This window comes from Acipenser ruthenus, chromosome 42, assembly GCF_902713425.1.
Source record: "Acipenser ruthenus chromosome 42, fAciRut3.2 maternal haplotype, whole genome shotgun sequence".
In the NCBI taxonomy this organism is placed as follows: domain Eukaryota; kingdom Metazoa; phylum Chordata; class Actinopteri; order Acipenseriformes; family Acipenseridae; genus Acipenser; species Acipenser ruthenus.
In genome coordinates this window covers 4,792,704-4,812,412 of record NC_081230.1, presented here as the reverse complement: position 1 = coordinate 4,812,412, position 19,709 = coordinate 4,792,704, and the positions used below count along the sequence as shown (strand labels likewise).

At 38.3% G+C, this 19,709-nt stretch overlaps 1 protein-coding gene across 5 annotated transcripts in view; it reads left to right on the top strand.

The window, feature by feature from the left end:
* The window catches only part of LOC117400929 (integrin alpha-7-like), a 161,045-nt gene that overhangs the window by 31,111 nt on the left and 110,225 nt on the right, over positions 1–19,709 (top strand). For all 5 annotated transcript variants that reach the window (XM_059011330.1, XM_059011327.1, XM_059011326.1 and 2 more), the window contains exons 2-3: positions 10,848–10,975; positions 11,279–11,358. In XM_059011330.1, coding sequence (XP_058867313.1) covers positions 10,848–10,975; positions 11,279–11,358 — 208 coding nt within the window. The remainder of the gene's footprint in view (positions 1–10,847; positions 10,976–11,278; positions 11,359–19,709) is intronic.

Genomic DNA, 19,709 nt, shown 5'->3' with positions numbered 1-19,709 from the left:
GCGGTGTCCCTCTGCAACACCACTCATACTCAGATCATTGACACAGCTGCCCTGCTTACAACTAGAACAGTGAAGAACCATCACAACTGCCCATGGGACACCCTAGAACTTCCACTGCTTAAGTCTGCCTGCCGCAAGCTTGAGCGCAAGTGGAGGACTAACGGTTCAGAGAGATCTGGACCGATCACCTCAGTAGCTACAGGCGTGCGCTCGCTGCGGCCAGGGTGAAGTACTTCTCTGAAATCCTATCCATGGGACACAGTAAACCAAATATTCTCTTCAAAACCATTGATTAAATCCTGCATCCAGCCATTGATAAATCCATCTCCCATTCATCCTCCTTTCTTTCCTGCCACGATTTCTCCTCTTTCTTTCAGAACAAAATTGACACCATTAATTCTACACTCTCCTGCCACAAACCCAGTATAGTACTTGACCACTTTGACTCCCCCTGATTGCCCCTCCTGCTCTCTCTTCCTTCTCTCCTCTCTCCCTTACTGATGTTTCCAGCCTATTGCTGAAATCAACTACCGCCACATGCCCCTTGCACCCCTGGCCAACAAATCTCGTCTGTCTCTGTGCTCTGACCTTGCTCCTTCCATTATGTACACTCTCAACCTGTCCCTGGCTTCAGGCCTGATTCCTGCTGCTCTCAAGACTTCCCGAGTAACACTAGTGCTCAAAAAAACCTCCCTTGACCCGGCTTTCTTATCCAACTTCCGTCCCATATCCAGTCTTCCTTTTTCTCTCCAAAACTCTTGAAAGGGCTGTAGCCAGCCAGCTGATGAAACATCTCGCAGATAACAATCTGCTTGAATCTCTGCAGTCTGGCTTCCGGCCGCATCACAGTACTGAAACTGCTCTGCTCCAGATTGCAAATATTCTAGATGAGGTCTTACTAATGCATTGTAAAGTTTTAACATTACTTCCCTTGATTTAAATTCAACACTTTTCACTATATATCTAAAAAAGTCGTCGCCAATGGTTTTAACCCCAGTTTTCTCCCCAATTTAGCATGCCCAATTGTATCCCGGTTCACTCAGGAAATGGAGGCTGGAACACGGGTCCTCCAAAACGTGCTCCTGTGAATCTGTCATTTTTCGCACTATGGATCCACAGCGTGGACACCAGACCTATAGTGCCAGAGGACACCACAGATCTGATGGCTCCACTGCATAACCGCATGCGCCCTATCAGCCACAGGGGTCACTGGTGCGCGGTGAACCGTAGATTCCCCTGCCGACCTAAGCCCTCCCTACCCGGGTGCCGCTCGTCCAATTGTGCACCGGCCCCTAGGAACACCCGGTCACGGTCGGCAGTGACATAGCCTGGATTCTGTTGGCCTTTTTTATAGCTCGCCCACATTGTCTAGATGAAGACACTTCTGAATCAACATAAACTCCTAGGTCTTTTTCATAGATTCCTTCTTCAATTTCAGTATCTCCTATATGGCATTTATAATGAACATTTTTATTGTCTGCGTGAAGTACCTTACACTTTTCTCTATTAAATGTAATTTGCCATGTGTCTGCCCAGTTCTGAATGTTGTCTAGATCATTTTGAATGACCTTTGCTGCTGCAACAGTGTTTGCCACTCCAACTACTATCAGAATCTAAGTCATTAATGTAGATTAGGAACAGCAGAGGACCTAACACTGATCCCTATGGTACGCCACTGGTTACATTGCTCCATTGTGAGGTTTCTACTCTAATCAGGTTTCTCCTCTAATCAGTACACATGTATATTACTCTATACATACCTCTATATTACTATATAAACATCTATATTACTCTGTACACTAAAATTATTAATTTACATTTTGAATAACATGAAATGCCTATGTTAAACCCAGCACTGATCAATTGAATAAACCGCAAAGTCTTTGTGTTCAAAGGAAACCGTTTTGCTTCACCCTATAGAAGGAAGCTAGTATAATACAGGCTCTTCCTCTCTCTCACCAATGCCTCATTTTATGAATATTCATAATGCTGTGGTCTCATCTGCATTTGTCACAAGTGCTAGGCCACTTGCCCAGGGCAAGGCCTTCTGGGAACCTGGAGGACTGACATCAGACAGTTAGCCCTTTGAAAGATCTGCAGCAGCTTTATGTCTGTGAGAATTGCTGTGGGGCTGCAGGGAAAGAGTGAAAGAGATAGAGGAAGGGGTGTAGAAATAATCTCAAACAGCTGCACACTCATGAATTTAGATTAAAAGAGACTGGGTATTATTGCATTTCCTGGCTCACAGAATCTTCTATCGTCTCTACGCTGTATTTATAGGCCTATCAAAGATTAGATTTTTAATATACTGCTCCCTGCTCTTGTGCTATTTTCTATTGAACCCTGCGTGGTTTTGATCAGGAGCACACAATCAGCTATTCATGTCTTCATTCTTATGGCAGGACACACCCTTTTAAAGTATCTTTGCTCTGCCAACCAGGAGCAAACAACACTATGAATGAAAATAGGTTCAAAGCAAAAGAACAAATTATACCAGAAATGAAACTTCAATTAATTCAGGTTAATACAGATCTATAGGTCTTCCTTCATTTTTCTTTTGCAAGTAATACATGTATCAATAATCTGGATGCACTCTAAACAAAAATGAAATATTTACGCACAGTGGTTTAGAGATAATATATAATACCGTTAAAAAATAAATTCAAGATCATTATTTTTACTTTCATTTTTATTTTTAGTCATTCTGCGTACCTATGACCCTTAGAAGTACCCCCGGTTGAAAACCCCAGAGTTATTTGAAGAACATTTCTGTCTAGGATGCATAATATATACTCACAGGATCCTTTGTAAATGCAGGACAGAACTGTGAGATCACATCGCACGTGACAGACAGAAGGTAGACACGTGATGTTTTTTTTTTTTTTCCGGATTTAGCTTAATCATAAATGTTAACAAAAACATACTTAAAAGTTTTGAAATGTGTACTTTCAGATATCATTTAGAAATATTGAAAACGCATATCACAAATTCAACATTTAAAGTCAATATGACAATGAAATCTGGAAAAAAATGCTTCAATCTTTTAAATCTTTGTTTTTTTAAACTTGGTGAGTCAACATTTAGCTGACGGATACATCCAAAAAACATGATCTTTCAGTATTTTAAAGTGAGTTAATTTTTTGTCATTAATTATTTGTCATTTTGCTAGACAGCATTCAGAACTGGGCAGACACATGGCAAATTACATTTAATAGAGAAAAGTGTAAGGTACTGCATGCAGGCAATACAAATGTGCAATATAAATATCATATGGGAGATACTGAAATAGAAGAAGGAATCTATGAAAAAGACCTAGAAGTTTATCAGTAATGTCTTCATCTAGACAATGTGGGGAAGCTATAAAAAAGGCCAACAAGATGCTCGGATATATTGTGAAAAATGTTGAATTAATCAAGGGAAGTAATGTTAAAACTTTACAATGCATTAGTAAGACCTCATCTAGAATATTGTCTTTTTCAATCTGAAAAAAGAAACAAGGACCAGGGGTCACAAATGGTGATTAGATAAAGGGGCATTCAGAACAGAAAATAGGAGGTACTTTTTTACACAGAGAATTGTGAGGGTCTGGAACCAACTCCCCAGTAATGTTGTTGAAGCTGACACCCTGGGATCCTTCAAGAAGCTGCTTGATGAGATTCTGGGATCAATAAGCTACTAACAACCAAAATAGCAAGATGGGCTGAATGGCCTCCTCTCGCTTGTAAACTTTCTTATGTTCTTATGTTCTTAAATCTGGAAAAATAAATCTGTTGCAAGCTAAATCTGAAGCTAACATGCAAATGAGTCCCCGCCCATTTAACCAGGGGCGGGGCTGTGTCTGTGTGCATCTTCCTCTCATTCTGATTCGATGTGTTGCTCTGTCAATCATGGCAGAGCTCTTCTATATTATTTTACAAATCACTGTTTCTTTATGTAAAATAAAAATAAAAAAACGCAGCATTTTGCTAAAACCGCCCAAAAATAGACTCCCCCGCCTCCTCTGTGCAGAGAAACCTGTCAAATGCTTAAATGGGCTTCAGATTTATTTTTTCAGATTGTTAACGACAAAGATTTAACTTACTTTAAAATGGTGAAAGATCATGGATTTCAGGTGTATCTGTTAGCTAAATATTGGATGACAAGTGTAAAATAAAGATTCAAAGAAAAAGCATTTTTTCCAGATTTAATTTTCAGATCGACTTTAAATGTTGAATTTGTGATACGCGTTTTTCAATATTTATAAATTATATCTGAAAGTACACAAAAGTTTTTTTGTATCAATCAATCAATCAATCAATCAATCAATCTTTATTTTATATAGCGCCTTTCATAGTGGACCACCATCACAAAGCGCTTTACAAGATGCAGTAACAACAAGAAATCCATAATACTTTAAATACAGAGCAATGCATAATACATGATATACAGTTAAAAAAAAGCATAATACATTAAATACAGTGGAAAGTGCATAATACATGATGGTAGCATAAACATTTATGTATTAAGCAAAATGTGGAAAAAATAATTATTTTTTGCTTAAACTAGGAAAACGATATGTGATTTAAGTTAAATCTGGAAAAAAAAAAACACTTGGAGATGCTGCCCATGTTATAAAAGACCAAGTGAAAGCATTTTCCTCATGCAAACAAAGCTACATAAATGCACATTCATGTTTTTAAGTTTGTGACCCCAACCTAGGAACAGTCATAAAATATTATAGTGGAAGAAAGTACCATTTAAGGTCAATGGAAACCAGTGTCGGGTCTAATAGACCCAAAACGTACACCTGTCCAGCGAAACGCCACAGTTCTGTATACATCTGGAAAACCTTGTATTAAACAGTGATGCAAACTGGTATTAGCATTATTTATCACAAGTCATTGTCAGAATGAGATTGTGGGGATACATCGAGCTGCCTCTGTCTGTGCATTCGTCTTACAGATATCTTGAGAACACAAAACCTTGTTTGCTTGAGGACCTCTAGGGGCTAAATATCCATATTGCACTTATCCAATTTTCATGAAACTATTCATTTCATTTTCTATACTATTCTCTTCTGTTTTTTGTCATTATGATTTATGTTACTGACATGCTTGTTTTAATATTTTATTTTATATTTTAAAAGGCATATGCGCGTTATTACCTTGCTGTTTCTGTGAACAGGTTTGCGCTCCTCCTTAAAACTAGGTGCTTAGCAATGAATTCTTAATAAAAACACTAATTGCATTTGGTTGAAAGACATGTTACAGGAGGTAGCAGCTGCTTATACTATTTGCACTGGATTTTAAATCTTGACCTGTAACCTCTGCTCTTTGAACCCTGACCTCTCGGGTCAACAGTTGTCCTCATTTAAATTGACCATTTAAATGACCAGGATCTCAACGACAGGTACATGATCTGGTACATGATCTGTGATAACTGACAGTAGCCTGTGCCACAAAAACACCTGGTATTGAATGTGCACCAAGTCCAGTATTAGCTGCAGCAGCTGCCCTGTGTCCCAGTTAAAGTGTTCCAGAACCCCTGCAGTGTTCACCTTTGCTGTAGCCCGGGTTGCCCATATTGTAGCAATATATCTGTTAACGTAATACAGATTGGTTTGCATTTTTTTTAATGAGCGCTGTATTGTGGGAACAGAAAACCAGCATTGCTGCAGGAGGGAGCGTGATCTGGATACACTGTGATTCTCACAAGACAGCTTTCTTTTCTTCTGGTAAACACTCCTGAGTAAATGCTGAGTTGCCCAGCTCATTTATGAGCCATGATGTGTGATTAGAATTGTCAGAAGAGTTGGCAGTATGGCACAAACATAACTCTGAGGTTATATAGTCAAAAGTGCAGAGTACAAATCAAAGTAGGTTTCGATGAGGTTGTATGAACACTGGTGAGACCGGGCTTAGAATACTGTGTCCAGCTCTAATTCACACAATACGAAATGGACATGTGAGAGAGTCGAGTCAAGAGCAACCAGACTAATCCTGGGGCCTAAGGAATGGGCTATGAAGATAGGCTGAAGGAACTGAATTGATTTAATTATAATTAAAGGGACTAGGGCTCCCGAATGGTGCGTCCGGTAAAGGCGCTCCGCGTGGAGTGCAGGATGCGCCCTATAGCCTGGACGTCACCGGTTCGAGTCCAGGCTATTCCACTGCTGACCATGGACAGGAGTTCCCAGGGGCCGGTGCACAATTGGCCAAGCATCGCCTGGGTAGGGAGGGCTTAGGTCGGCCAGGGTGTCCTTGGCTCACTGTGCACCAGTGATGCTGTAGCTCTGAGGTGGCTGCATGGCAGGCCTGCAGAGTGAAAATAAGTGGTCGGCTGACGGCACATGCTTCGGAGGACAGCGTGTGTTCGTCTTCGCCACTCCCGAGTCAGCACAGGGGTGGTAGCGGTGAGCTGAGCCTAAGTAATACAATTGGCTATTTCAAATTGGGAGAAAAATGGGGTAAAAATCAATTGGCAACTGCTAAATTATTAAAGAAAAAAAGAAATAAAGGGACTTGACTTGCCGAAATGGAGTTAACTCTAACCAATACTTAAACACAGCACAGAAACCAGGACCAAGGGACACAGTTAGGACAGAGGGTAGCAGACACTTCTTTTGGAATGGGTAACCATGTTGCTACTCATTGGGAATGTTAAAGCTGCATTCACACTGGACGCAAGCGAATCATTTAGAAATCACTGCAGTCAATTTGGAGTTTCCACACCAGCAGCGAGCGACGCGAGCGACGTCGCTTTGAGAAAATTAACGTCGCTAAAATAGAACCTGTTTATATATTTTTTTCCGTCGCGTGACTGGAATGAAACTGACCAATCAGAAGCAAGGTTAACACCCTTGACACACGTCAAACACACACCTCAAAACACGTCACGCCTCAAAACACGTCACGCCTCAAAACAAGTCACGCCTCAAAACAAGTTAATCATGGACGATGAAAAGTTCATTTATGAGGTGCAGTAGTATCCATTACTATATGATTGCAAATTGAACGACTACAAAGACATCCAGAAGAAAGACAGTGGCTTGAAAGGCGGTGCATTTAGCAGCACAGAGACATTTTTTTTTTCCGATAATGCAAGTTAAATAAAAATAGGTTTATTAATAAGCAAAAATAAACCAGAGCATACATGCAGTCTACATATCCAGCATTTAAATGAAATGCACAACTTGAACATGTGACCTCATTTTAAGCTATGGCTTTTTTATTTTTATTTTTTATTTGTTTTTATGATAAATAACGTTTTGTTCACTAAATTGTTCTGTGCCACAAATCCATGACAAGAAGAAGGTCTTTACAGATGCATAAAGCAAAGTTTTGTGGAGATTCACCAAACAAACAAAAATATTATCGAGGTCCTGCTATTGTATACGTTGTAAAACAAAGCCAGCAATACGTTTGTATTCTATGTGACACATCCCAACATCACCAAGCTCATACACAGTGTTGAAGATTATCAGCCATATTTATAAAGCATTTTCTGTCAAGTTCACTGGACTGTTTAAAAAGGAAAAAATAAATAACAGCAAATAATAATACAAGGTAAGTGGTGATCTGCGCATAACACAGATAATAATAATAATAATAATAATAATAATAATAATAATAATAATAATAATAATAATAATAATAATAATAACACAGATAATAATAATAATAATAATAATAATAATAATAATAATAATAATAATAATAATAATAAGTTAAGAAACAAAAAGGATTAAGGAATTTGTAAAGAAACACAATTGAGATTGCAGTAAGTTGTACTATAAATGTATGACCATAAAATAATTTTGTTGAAAATATCATTTCAACTACACTACAATTGCATTGGGCTTCAAATCAGACTGCTACTACCACTGGTACCACGAAAAAAAAATACTACGACTACATCTGTACAATTACTACTGATAATAATGATAACAATAAAACTGTTGGATATATAGGGATGTTCAGTAACTCTGACCTAAAGATTTTACAAGTCCAACCTTTATTTTACAATGGAGTTGCCGGAGGTCAGGGTGGTAACCAAACAAGACCTGTTTTGTAATGGGACCGCCCATCTCTAGTATGTCCAGTAGGAATGCATGGGCCAGGTTAATAACCTGGTGTTTGACAGCAGCCCTGTTTTTGTTTCTATGGAGAACAACTTGCTCACCTCAGGACTTTATGAACTCTTATGTGACTGTTTGTAAAGAGGCTTTGTAACACAAAACATCACATCAAAATGATTTGCAAAGTACATTTCTATTAACAATACATGGTATCTGCTTCAGAACATAAGAACATGTATGAATTAGGAGACCATTCAGCCCATCAGTACTCGTCCAGTTTTTAGGAGCTGATTAATCCCAAATCTTTGTCAAATCAGGTATTAAATGACCCCAGCATGACTAGGTAACCCATTCCATACCTTCACCACTCTGCCAGTGATTCAGCATGACTAGGTAACCCATTCCATACCCTCACCACTCTGCCAGTGATTCAGCATGACTAGGTAACCCATTCCATACCCTCACCACTCTTCCAGTGATTCAGCATGACTAGGTAACCCATTCCATACCCTCACCACTCTGTGTGAAGAACGGTCTCCTTCCCTCAGTCTACTCCTCCTTTTAAGATTGTAAAGACTTCAATCACCCCTAATTCTTCTTCACTGTAAGTTAAATAACTATAACCTTATCTTGATAGCTTATTCCCTTAACACTGAGGTGTCCCCACATGTTATGTTACGTGATGTCTGAAGATATGTTGTTTCCCCGTTCATGGTTGAGAGGCCGGGCTGGAATTTCCCTGACACTGTTTTAAAATAGCCCCCCCCCCCCCCCCCCCCCCCAGACTGAGAGCACAGAGTGGAGAGTCAGGCCAAATAAGGCAGAGCCCAGAGTACAAGAGGCTTGAAATACCAGCACAGGCTACAATGAGGACTGCTTGTGCCTCATGAGAGAGGAATTCACTCTGGGACCCACACACCGGACTTAAAGGGATACCTTCCATAATCTACATGTTCATATTCCTTACCCGTTCAATATCCATCTCAGTGTGTTGTGTGGCAAAGTGGTTAACAGTGTGCAGGTGAAGGTAATGCTGCAGTGATTAATAAACAGACAGACAATGATAATCCAGGTGCAATGTTGTTTAATGGTTTTTAAATCCAATGGCCTGATGGCAAAACAACAGTAAATAATAACAATGTTAATGAAGCAATACAGTGGCGTGTATTGCTTATTTGTAATCTGCGGGTTGGCCCCAAAATAATAACAGTCCTGTTTTCAGTTCACCCACACGTAACACAAACACACAAACACAAACACATACACAAACACAAACACATACACAAATACAAACACCAGTGCGTGCTCTAGTGCTCGTAGTGAATACAGTTCTTTAGTGCAAACAAAGTGCCGTGTTGTTGTTCCGGGTTTAGTGCTGGCCTTTGGCGACATCTCCGGATCGTGTTAGCCATTAAAGCACTATCTCCCCTTAAATACCATCAACCATGACCCCTTGGTTAACAAGTGCATCCGCTCCTCCAATCCGTGGATGTCATGCCGTTTCCCATCTGGGTCACTGATTTAGTGTACCGTAGCGCCGTCCCCTTTCTAGACGGCCACCTAACCCTGGGAATGAACTGTCGAGCCATCTAGTCCAGGGTACTCTGTTCCCTTTACACAGCGCCCTCGCAGGTCGGGAGGGAGATCTAACACCAAGAATCATTCAATCTCTGTCACAGTTCTCTATCATTCTCCATTTCTGCTTAGATCATTATTCACCATTACAGCAAAAATGTCACAGTTACATTTCTGAAGTGAGATGGTTTAAAAACAGGGAAATAAAAGTGTTTTTAGTACCTGGTATGTGGTTTCGGATGTATCTGGTTTATTTCTAGCAGCCCACTCCTTCGTTCTTTATTTAGAAACTTACCTTACTCACACTACCAAAATAATATGATTCGTCACACAAATGAATCTCGTGCTTTCTATGTGTGTTGACACATTACTGAGGTAATGCACTGCATAGGGTATAAAAGATGTTCTGCAGATACAGCACATATAGATATTCCATTCAGATCATGCTCCCTCCTGCAACAATGCTGGTTTTCTGTTTCCACAATACACCACTTATTTCAATCACCAGCATGGTTGGAGAAGGGAGTGTGAACTGGATACACTGCCATGTTTAGAGGGGAATGTCCCGAATAACATTGAAAGGGTCATTCCCAAGTTTATTTACCTATGATGTGTGTGTGAATAAAACATATCAATAAAAATAATGTGATATCTTGTAACAATTGTAAGTCGCCCTGGATAAGGGCGTCAGCTAAGAAATAAATAATAATAATAATAATAATAATAATAATAATAATAATAATAATAATAATAATACTATCAGGGATATGTTCAAAATAAAGACTGCTGCTATTTAGACAACAGGGGACACAGCAAAGGTAAAGTCATGTGTTTGCTGAAAACACTGCAGGGGGTTGGTAACTTTTTAACCCCTGACATGCATATGACAATCCTTTTACATTGCAAGCATTGTTCTGATTGAATAGTTGGTTCACATGGCTTAATATTCCTCTAGTTTATGTTTCTAAGTGTGCCTTGGCTACCTCTAATCATATTCACAGTTTTGTTGTGTTCAGATGAAAGTTTACATAAAAGCTGCACTCGTTTGGTCCAGGGCAGAGCAGGTGCATCACTCTGGTTATTAATTAACTCCAACTTGTTCACAAGGAGGATAAAACAGGTCTGATGATTATTTGAGTCTTTGTGAAATTATGCCAAATGTTCACTTTTTCACAATTCTAAAAACTTTAAGATCTTCATTTTTTTGTTCTTTCAGGATCCTGGTGGGGGCTCCGCAAGCCCGGGGTTTGCCTTCTCAGGGAGCCAATCACACAGGGGCATTGTATCAGTGTCCAATCACAGGGGAGGAATGGGACTGCGAGCGAGTAGACATTGACGAAGATGGTAAGGTGATGGGCTGGGATGAGCTCATATACTAATGGACAGTGAATCATTCCAAACAGTTGGTCCCAATCTGCACGGATTAACAGAGGTCTACTGTACTGATTTCTAATGGCACTTGGAGTCCATTATAAGTGGAGCACCTGTACACCAATTTCATTTGTTTGTATTGGAAGCCCCAGGTATATGGAATGCCAAGCCATTAATTGGGATAAAGAACGGTCTGGTTCTCGGAACCTGACATGCATTGATGAACTGCATGGTCTCCACTCGTTTAAAACTTTCCCTCTGTTCTTATTTCTCCAGTGGACTTGGAAAGAGAAAGCAAAGAGAACCAGTGGCTTGGAGTGACTGTGAAGAGTCAGGGGGTCGGCGGCAAAGTTGTGGTGAGTTTGTGAGCAAGAAAAGGTGATGAGCAGCACCGAGTACTGACCTAGACCTGTAAGAGACAAGAGACAATTAAAGAAACACTTTGTTTCAAAATGAAAAGAAACAATGACATTACATCACATTATGATTGTCAATTGTTTTTTTTTTATTTATTCATAAACAAAATTTAATCGCTGTTTTTTTTTTATTTCTACATGAAAAGAAAAATAATTAAATCACATCTTATCACAAGGCAAGGCACCTGCAGTATTTACACGCCAACTTTCTTTGCAACAGCAGCCTAAGAAACCACAAGAGACTCCAACTCCTTCAAGAGTTTAACGTGGTGTGAACTGGATAGCTGCAGGGTGGCAACGTCAGACCAGAAATCCAAACACACACAAGCACTGACGGGTGAAACTGAGACACAACGGCACTCAGCTTTTTATTAATGAATAAAAATAAAAGGTTTAAACAAAAACACTCTCAAAACAAAAGGGCACAAGAGCCGAAACAAAACAGAACACAACACACTAAACAAGTATATTCTAAATATAGCAATTGTTCTACTGATTTAGACTCACGTCTCTTGTCTCGCCTCTGACACACGTCACCGTGCAGCCCAAGCTGCAGGTTTATAGGGATTAACTGGCTAACAATTATCTGATTATCCCTCGTCACATTTTGCACGGGTTAAATAAGATGCGCGACTGTCAGCTAGTTAAATACTCAGTAGCTGATCAGTCACGCATTCCCACGAGGTAATTCTAAAATATAAGAACATAAGAAAGTTTACAAAAACGAGAGGAGGCCATTCAGCCCATCTTGCTCGTTTGGTTGTTAGTAGCTTATTGATCCCAGAATCTCATCAAGCAGTTTCTTGAAGGATCCCAGGGTGTCAGCTTCAACAACATTACTGGGGTTGGTTCCAGACCCTCACAATTCTCTGTGTAAAAAAGTGCCTCCTATTTTCTGTTCTGAATGTCCCTTTATCTAATCTCCATTTGTGACCCCTGGTCCTTGTTTCTTTTTTCAGATTGAATTGAATATTCTAGATGAGGTCTTACTAATGCATTGTAAAGTTTTAACATTACTTCCCTTGATTTAAATTCAACATTTTTCACAATATATCCGAGCATCTTGTTGGACTTTTTTATATAAACAATAACCTGGCGGACGGCATCTCGCTTATAAGGCCAAACAATACATAATAATACAAATAATGTTGGCTTTTTGCTGTCATATACAATACAGAAATCATAATCATAATAATAATAAAAATAATACTCTAAACAAAGGGGCAGGACACACATGGTTTACACAGTTTACTCACTGCACTGTGCAACGCAAACCTGTCTACCTCTGACATCTCCGTTCATCATTTGAAAATACTGTATCCCAATTAAACAAAGTGATGTCCCAGTTAAACTACATAAATAGCATTGGGAAGAACCGCCTCTCAGAGTTGTATCCCATTTATTTATTTATTGCATTTATATAGCACTTTTTATACAAAAGTATTGCAAAGCACTGTGCAGTACAGAACAGAAAAAAACAACAAACCACAATACATTTGTATAGCATGTCACACACACAACTGCCACAATCAGACCATTTAAATAGCATATTTAAATAACAGTTTACACAATAATAATACAAAAGCAGCAATTTTAAAGTTACATTAAAACCCACTAAGATAAGAAAGCCATTTAATAAAAGTGCGGTTTTCGTCTTGACTTAAACTGTAACGGTCCCAGCTTCCCTGACAGACGATGGCAGAGCATTCCATAATTTAGGAGCTCTACAAGAAGAGTCCTACCTCCCATGTTGCTTTTGTTGACCCTAGGAATAACCAGCAGCCCCGCATCCTGTGATCTCAGAGTGCGGTTTGGAAGATACCGGGTCAGTAACTCCTGCAAATAACTAGGTGCTAATCCATTCAGGGCCTTGTAAGTTAACAGCAAAATCTTAAAAAGAAGGATGTGTGTATACCGGGGTTCTGTATTTAGGGAATTTTAAATCCCACCAAAGTTTAATTTAGTTTGAGTTAAGGAGAAGGTTCCTGGTGAGGGACCTCCCTGTATAGCAGGAGTAGTGCATGGCCGCATGTAGGCCAACTTTTATTTACTAGCTTTGTTTTGAAAAGAAAGTTTACAAACGAGAGGAGGCCATTTGGCCCATCTTGCTCGTTTGGTTGTTAGTAGCTTATTGATCCCAGAAGCTCATCAAGCAGCTTCTTGAAGGATCCCAGGGTGTAAGTTTCAGCAACATTACTGGGGAGTTGGTTCAGGACCCACAATTCTCTGTGTAAGTGCCTCCTATTTACAGGTAGCCAGTGTAAGGAGGCTAGAACAGGGGTTATATGTTCACTTTTCCTAGTTTTAGTCAGAATTCTAGTGGTGGTATTCTGAACAATCTGCAAGCGGGATACCACACGTTTTGGGACACCATAAAAAAGTGCCTTACAAGAATCAATTCTAGATTAAACAAAGACATGCATTAGTCTCTCGGCATCAGATACGGAAATAATTGGTCTAAGTTTGACTATATTTCTCAAATGATAAAAATATACTTTAGTAACTTCCCTAATATGAGTCTCAAATGATAGATCAGGATCAAATGACCCCCAAACTCTTAATTTCTATTTAAAGATTTCATGAGAGACTGCAAGGGTCGAGCTCATGTAATCCCACATTTCCTTTTAGTTGGTTCTGTGATCCCACTAGCATAACCTCTGCTTTATCTGAATTCATCCAATGCTTGATGTCTGTAAGGCAAGTAGCTAATAACAGCCAGGCAGAAGAAATTCCTGACTTTAGGGACAAATATAACAGGGTATAATCAGCATAGCAATAGAGGCGAACTGAAATTTGAAGCCATCAGAAAGATAAGATTTGAACCAGGATAGGACAAGGCCAGACAGTCCTACTGTGCTTTCAAGACGATTCAGTAGGATGGAAAGGTCTACAGTATCAAAGGCAGCACTTAGATCAAGAAGAATTAATACTGATGGAAAGCCCGAGTTTATAAGCAGATCATTCACAACTCTGACCAGGGTCATCTCGGTGCTGAGTGCAGCATGAAAACCAGACTGAAACTTCTCAAATCTACCATTAAGAGTTAGAAATGTTTGTAATTGAATTGCAACAACTCTCTCTAGAACCTTATCTAAGAATGGTAGGTTGGAGATTGGCCTTAGTTATTGAGGACTTTAGGGTCCAAATTGTGTTTCTTAAGCATAGGCTTTACCACAGCTAGCTTAAGTGCTGAGGGAACTATACCGGAGGAAAGTGAACCATTTATCATTTTTAAAATGTGGGCATAATAACCAGAAGAACATCTTTAATGGTTGTGTAGGAATAGTATCAAGAAAGCATGTAGTAGCTCTCATATGTTATTATTTTTTTATTTAGCAGACGCCTTTATCCAAGGCGACTTACAGAGACCAGGGTGTGTGAATTATGCATCACTTACAACAACATCTCACCCGAAAGATGGAGCACAAGGAAGTTAAATGACTTGTTCAGGGTCACACAATGAGTCATTGGCTGAGGTGGGATTTGAACTGGGGACCTCCTGGTTACAAGACCTTTTCTTTAACCACTGGACCACACAGCCTAGGTCTGTCAGTCCCTGTAAGGTAATCAAAGAAAAATCCCCCATAGTAGCCTTGATAGGTGTAGTTGGTAAAATTGTGCTGGAATCTCATTTCTTTAAACTAAGACCTGCTCAAATCTACACCATATAACGTTTGGTACAAGTTTTGAACGCAGTAGGGATTCAAGGAAATGCATGCAAAGGTCATTCAAAATGATCTAGACAGCATTCAGAACTGGGCAGACACATGGCAAATGACATTTAATACAATTGAATCTATTCAGTCTTGAACAAAGAAGACTACACAGTAATCTGATTCAAGCATTCAAAATTCTAAAAGGTATTGACAATGTCGACCCAGGGGACCAGTGGTCAGAAATGGAGATTAGATAAAGGGGCATTCAGAAAAGAAAATAGGAGGCACTTTTTTGCAGATAGAGAATTGTGAGGGCCTGGAACCAACTCCCCAGTAATGATGTTGAAGCTGACACCCTGGGATCCTTCAAGAAGCTGCTTGATGAGATTCTGGGATCAATAAGCTACTAACAACCAAACGAGCAAGATGGGTCAAATGGCCTCCTTTCGTTTGTAACCTTTCTTTTCAAAACAAAGCTAGTAAATAAAAGTTGGCCTACATGCGGCCATGCACTACTCCTGCTATACAGGGAGGTCCCTCACCAGGAACCTTCTCCTTAACTCAAACTAAATTAAACTTTGGTGGGATTTAAAATTCCCTAAATACAGAACCCCGGTATACACACATCCTTCTTTTTGGCTGCAGTTAACCCGTAGCTCACCCTGGTTAGACACACAGTCGTGAGGGATCTCCACAGATTTCACAATCCTTTCTTTTAGGTTGTGGAGAACAAATGGAGAACAGAGGACTGGCTTTCCACCCCTTTTTAAAGGCATGTGGCCATGGTTAATTAAGAAGCAATTAGTCAGTTAACACCTGGCCATCTGCTGCACATTAAGTTTCAATTAGGGAGGAAATTCTAATTTCCCAGCCCTGCCATATCTAGCACAAACTTTTCAAATCCAACCAAACATATTAGGCCTCAACCTCAGGTAAAATAATCCAGGATGAGAACTAATTAAGGTCTGTGAAACCAGCCGTAAAATTATTGTGCCTATTCCATGCATGGAAAACCATTTATACACAGGATAGAACTTTGAAATCCTTAACGGTTGATTCTCATACGTGATTTATAATAGATCAGAGATCCGCAAACCACACATGCGGCTCTCGGGCAGTTCAAATGTGGCTCCCGGTGAAATGCTGGGGGACACACACTGCGGCTCGAATGAACTGAAGAAAGAATAATAAACAAAACTGAAAGTAAAACAGAGAAAACTCAAAATAAATTCAAGTTTATTCTTTCTGCTCTCTGTATTCGTTCGTGTTTATTATTCTTTCTGCTCTCTGTATTCATTCCTGTTTATTATTCTTTCTCCTCTCTTTATTCATTCGTGTTTATTATTTTTTCTGCTCTCTGTATTCATTTGTATTTATTATTCTTTCCGCTCTCTGTATTTGTTCGTGTTTATTATTCTTTTTGCTCTGTATTCATTCGTGTTTATTATTCTTTCCGCTCTCTGTATTCATTCGTGTTTATTATTCTTTCCGCTCTCTGTATTCATTCGTGTTTATTATTCTTTCTGCTCTCTGTATTCGTTCGTGTTTATTATTCTTTCTGCTCTCTGTATTCGTTCATGTTTATTATTCTTTCTGCTCTCTGTATTCATTCGTGTTTATTATTCTTTCTGCTCTGTATTCATTCGTGTTTATTATTCTTTCTGCTCTCTGTATTCGTTCGTGTTTATTATTCTTTCTGCTCTCTGTATTCATTCGTGTTTATTATTCTTTCCGCTCTCTGTATTCATTCGTGTTTATTATTCTTTCCGCTCTCTGTATTCATTCTTGTTTATTATTCTTTCTGCTCTCTGTATTCATTCGTGTTTATTATTCTTTCCGCTCTCTGTATTCATTCGTGTTTATTATTCTTTCCGCTCTCTGTATTCATTCTTGTTTATTATTCTTTCTGCTCTCTGTATTCGTTCGTGTTTATTATTCTTTCTGCTCTCTGTATTCATTCTTGTTTATTATTCTTTCTGCTCTCTGTATTCATTCGTGTTTATTATTCTTTCCGCTCTCTGTATTCATTCTTGTTTATTATTCTTTCTGCTCTCTGTATTCATTCGTGTTTATTATTCTTTCTGCTCTCTGTATTCATTTGTGTTTATTATTCTTTCTGCTCTGTATTCATTCGTGTTTATTATTCTTTCCGCTCTCTGTATTCATTCGTGTTTATTATTCTTTCCGCTCTCTGTATTCATTCGTGTTTATTATTCTTTCTGCTCTGTATTCGTTCATGTTTATTATTCTTTCCGCTCTCTGTATTCATTTGTGTTTATTATTCTTTCCGCTCTCTGTATTCATTCGTGTTTATTATTCTTTCCGCTCTCTGTATTCATTCGTGTTTATTATTCTTTCCGCTCTCTGTATTCATTCGTGTTTATTATTCTTTCTGCTCTGTATTCATTCGTGTTTATTATTCTTTCCGCTCTCTGTATTCATTCGTGTTTATTATTCTTTCCGCTCTCTGTATTCATTCGTGTTTATTATTCTTTCTGCTCTGTATTCGTTCATGTTTATTATTCTTTCTGCTCTCTGTATTCATTCGTGTTTATTATTCTTTCTGCTCTCTGTATTCATTCGTGTTTATTATTCTTTCCGCTCTCTGTATTCATTCGTGTTCATTATTCTTTCTGCTCTCTGTATTCGTTCGTGTTTATTATTCTTTCTGCTCTCTGTTTTCATTCGTGTTTATTATTCTTCCTGCTCTCTGTATTCATTCGTGTTTATTATTCTTTCTGCTCTCTGTATTCATTCGTGTTTATTATTCTTTCTGCTCTCTGTATTCGTTCGTGTTTATTATTCTTTGTGCTCTCTGTATTCATTCGTGTTTATTATTCTTTCCGCTCTCTGTATTCATTTGTGTTTATTATTCTTTCCGCTCTCTGTATTCATTCGTGTTTATTATCCTTTCTGCTCTGTATTCGTTCATGTTTATTATTCTTTCTGCTCTCTGTATTCGTTCATGTTTATTATTCTTTCTGCTCTGTATTCATTCGTGTTTATTATTCTTTCTCCTCTGTATTCATTCGTGTTTATTATTCTTTCTCCTCTGTATTCATTCGTGTTTATTATTCTTTCTGCTCTCTGTATTCATTCGTGTTTATTATTCTTTCTGCTCTCTGTATTCATTCGTGTTTATTATTCTTTCTGCTCTCTGTATTCATTCGTGTTTATTATTCTTTCTGCTCTCTGTATTCGTTCATGTTTATTATTCTTTCTGCTCTCTGTATTCGTTCCTGTTTATTATTCTTTCTGCTCTCTGTATTCATTCGTGTTTATTATTCTTTCTGCTCTCTCTATTCGTTCGTGTTTATTATTCTTTCTGCTCCGTATTCGTTCGTGTTTATTATTCTTTCTGCTCTCTGTATTCATTCGTGTTTATTATTCTTTCTGCTCTGTATTCATTTGTGTTTATTATTCTTTCTGCTCTGTATTCATTCGTGTTTATTATTCTTTCCGCTCTCTGTATTCATTCGTGTTTATTATTCTTTCCGCTCTCTGTATTCATTCGTGTTTATTATTCTTTCTGCTCTCTGTATTCATTCGTGTTTATTATTCTTTCTGCTCTCTGTATTCATTCGTGTTTATTATTCTTTCTGCTCTCTCTATTCGTTCGTGTTTATTATTCTTTCTGCTCCGTATTCGTTCGTGTTTATTATTCTTTCTGCTCTCTGTATTCATTCGTGTTTATTATTCTTTCTCCTCTGTATTCATTCGTGTTTATTATTCTTTCTGCTCTCTGTATTCATTCGTGTTTATTATTCTTTCTGCTCTCTGTATTCATTCGTGTTTATTATTCTTTCTCCTCTGTATTCATTCGTGTTTATTATTCTTTCTCCTCTGTATTCATTCGTGTTTATTATTCTTTCTGCTCTCTGTATTCATTCGTGTTTATTATTCTTTCTGCTCTCTGTATTCATTCGTGTTTATTATTCTTTCTGCTCTCTGTATTCATTCGTGTTTATTATTCTTTCTGCTCTGTATTCGTTCATGTTTCTTATTCTTTCTGCTCTCTGTATTCATTCGTGTTTATTATTCTTTCTCCTCTGTATTCATTCGTGTTTATTATTCTTTCTGCTCTCTGTATTCATTCGTGTTTATTATTCTTTCTGCTCTCTGTATTCATTCGTGTTTATTATTCTTTCTCCTCTGTATTCATTCGTGTTTATTATTCTTTCTGCTCTCTGTATTCATTCGTGTTTATTATTCTTTCTGCTCTCTGTTTTCATTCGTGTTTATTATTCTTTCCGCTCTCTGTATTCATTCGTGTTTATTATTCTTTCTGCTCTGTATTCGTTCATGTTTATTATTCTTTCTGCTCTCTGTATTCATTCGTGTTTATTATTCTTTCTGCTCTCTGTATTCATTCGTGTTTATTATTCTTTCTGCTCTCTGTATTCGTTCGTGTTTATTATTCTTTGTGCTCTCTGTATTCATTCGTGTTTATTATTCTTTCCGCTCTCTGTATTCATTTGTGTTTATTATTCTTTCCGCTCTCTGTATTCATTCGTGTTTATTATTCTTTCTGCTCTGTATTCGTTCATGTTTATTATTCTTTCTGCTCTCTGTATTCATTCGTGTTTATTATTCTTTCCACTCTCTGTATTCATTCGTGTTTATTATTCTTTCCGC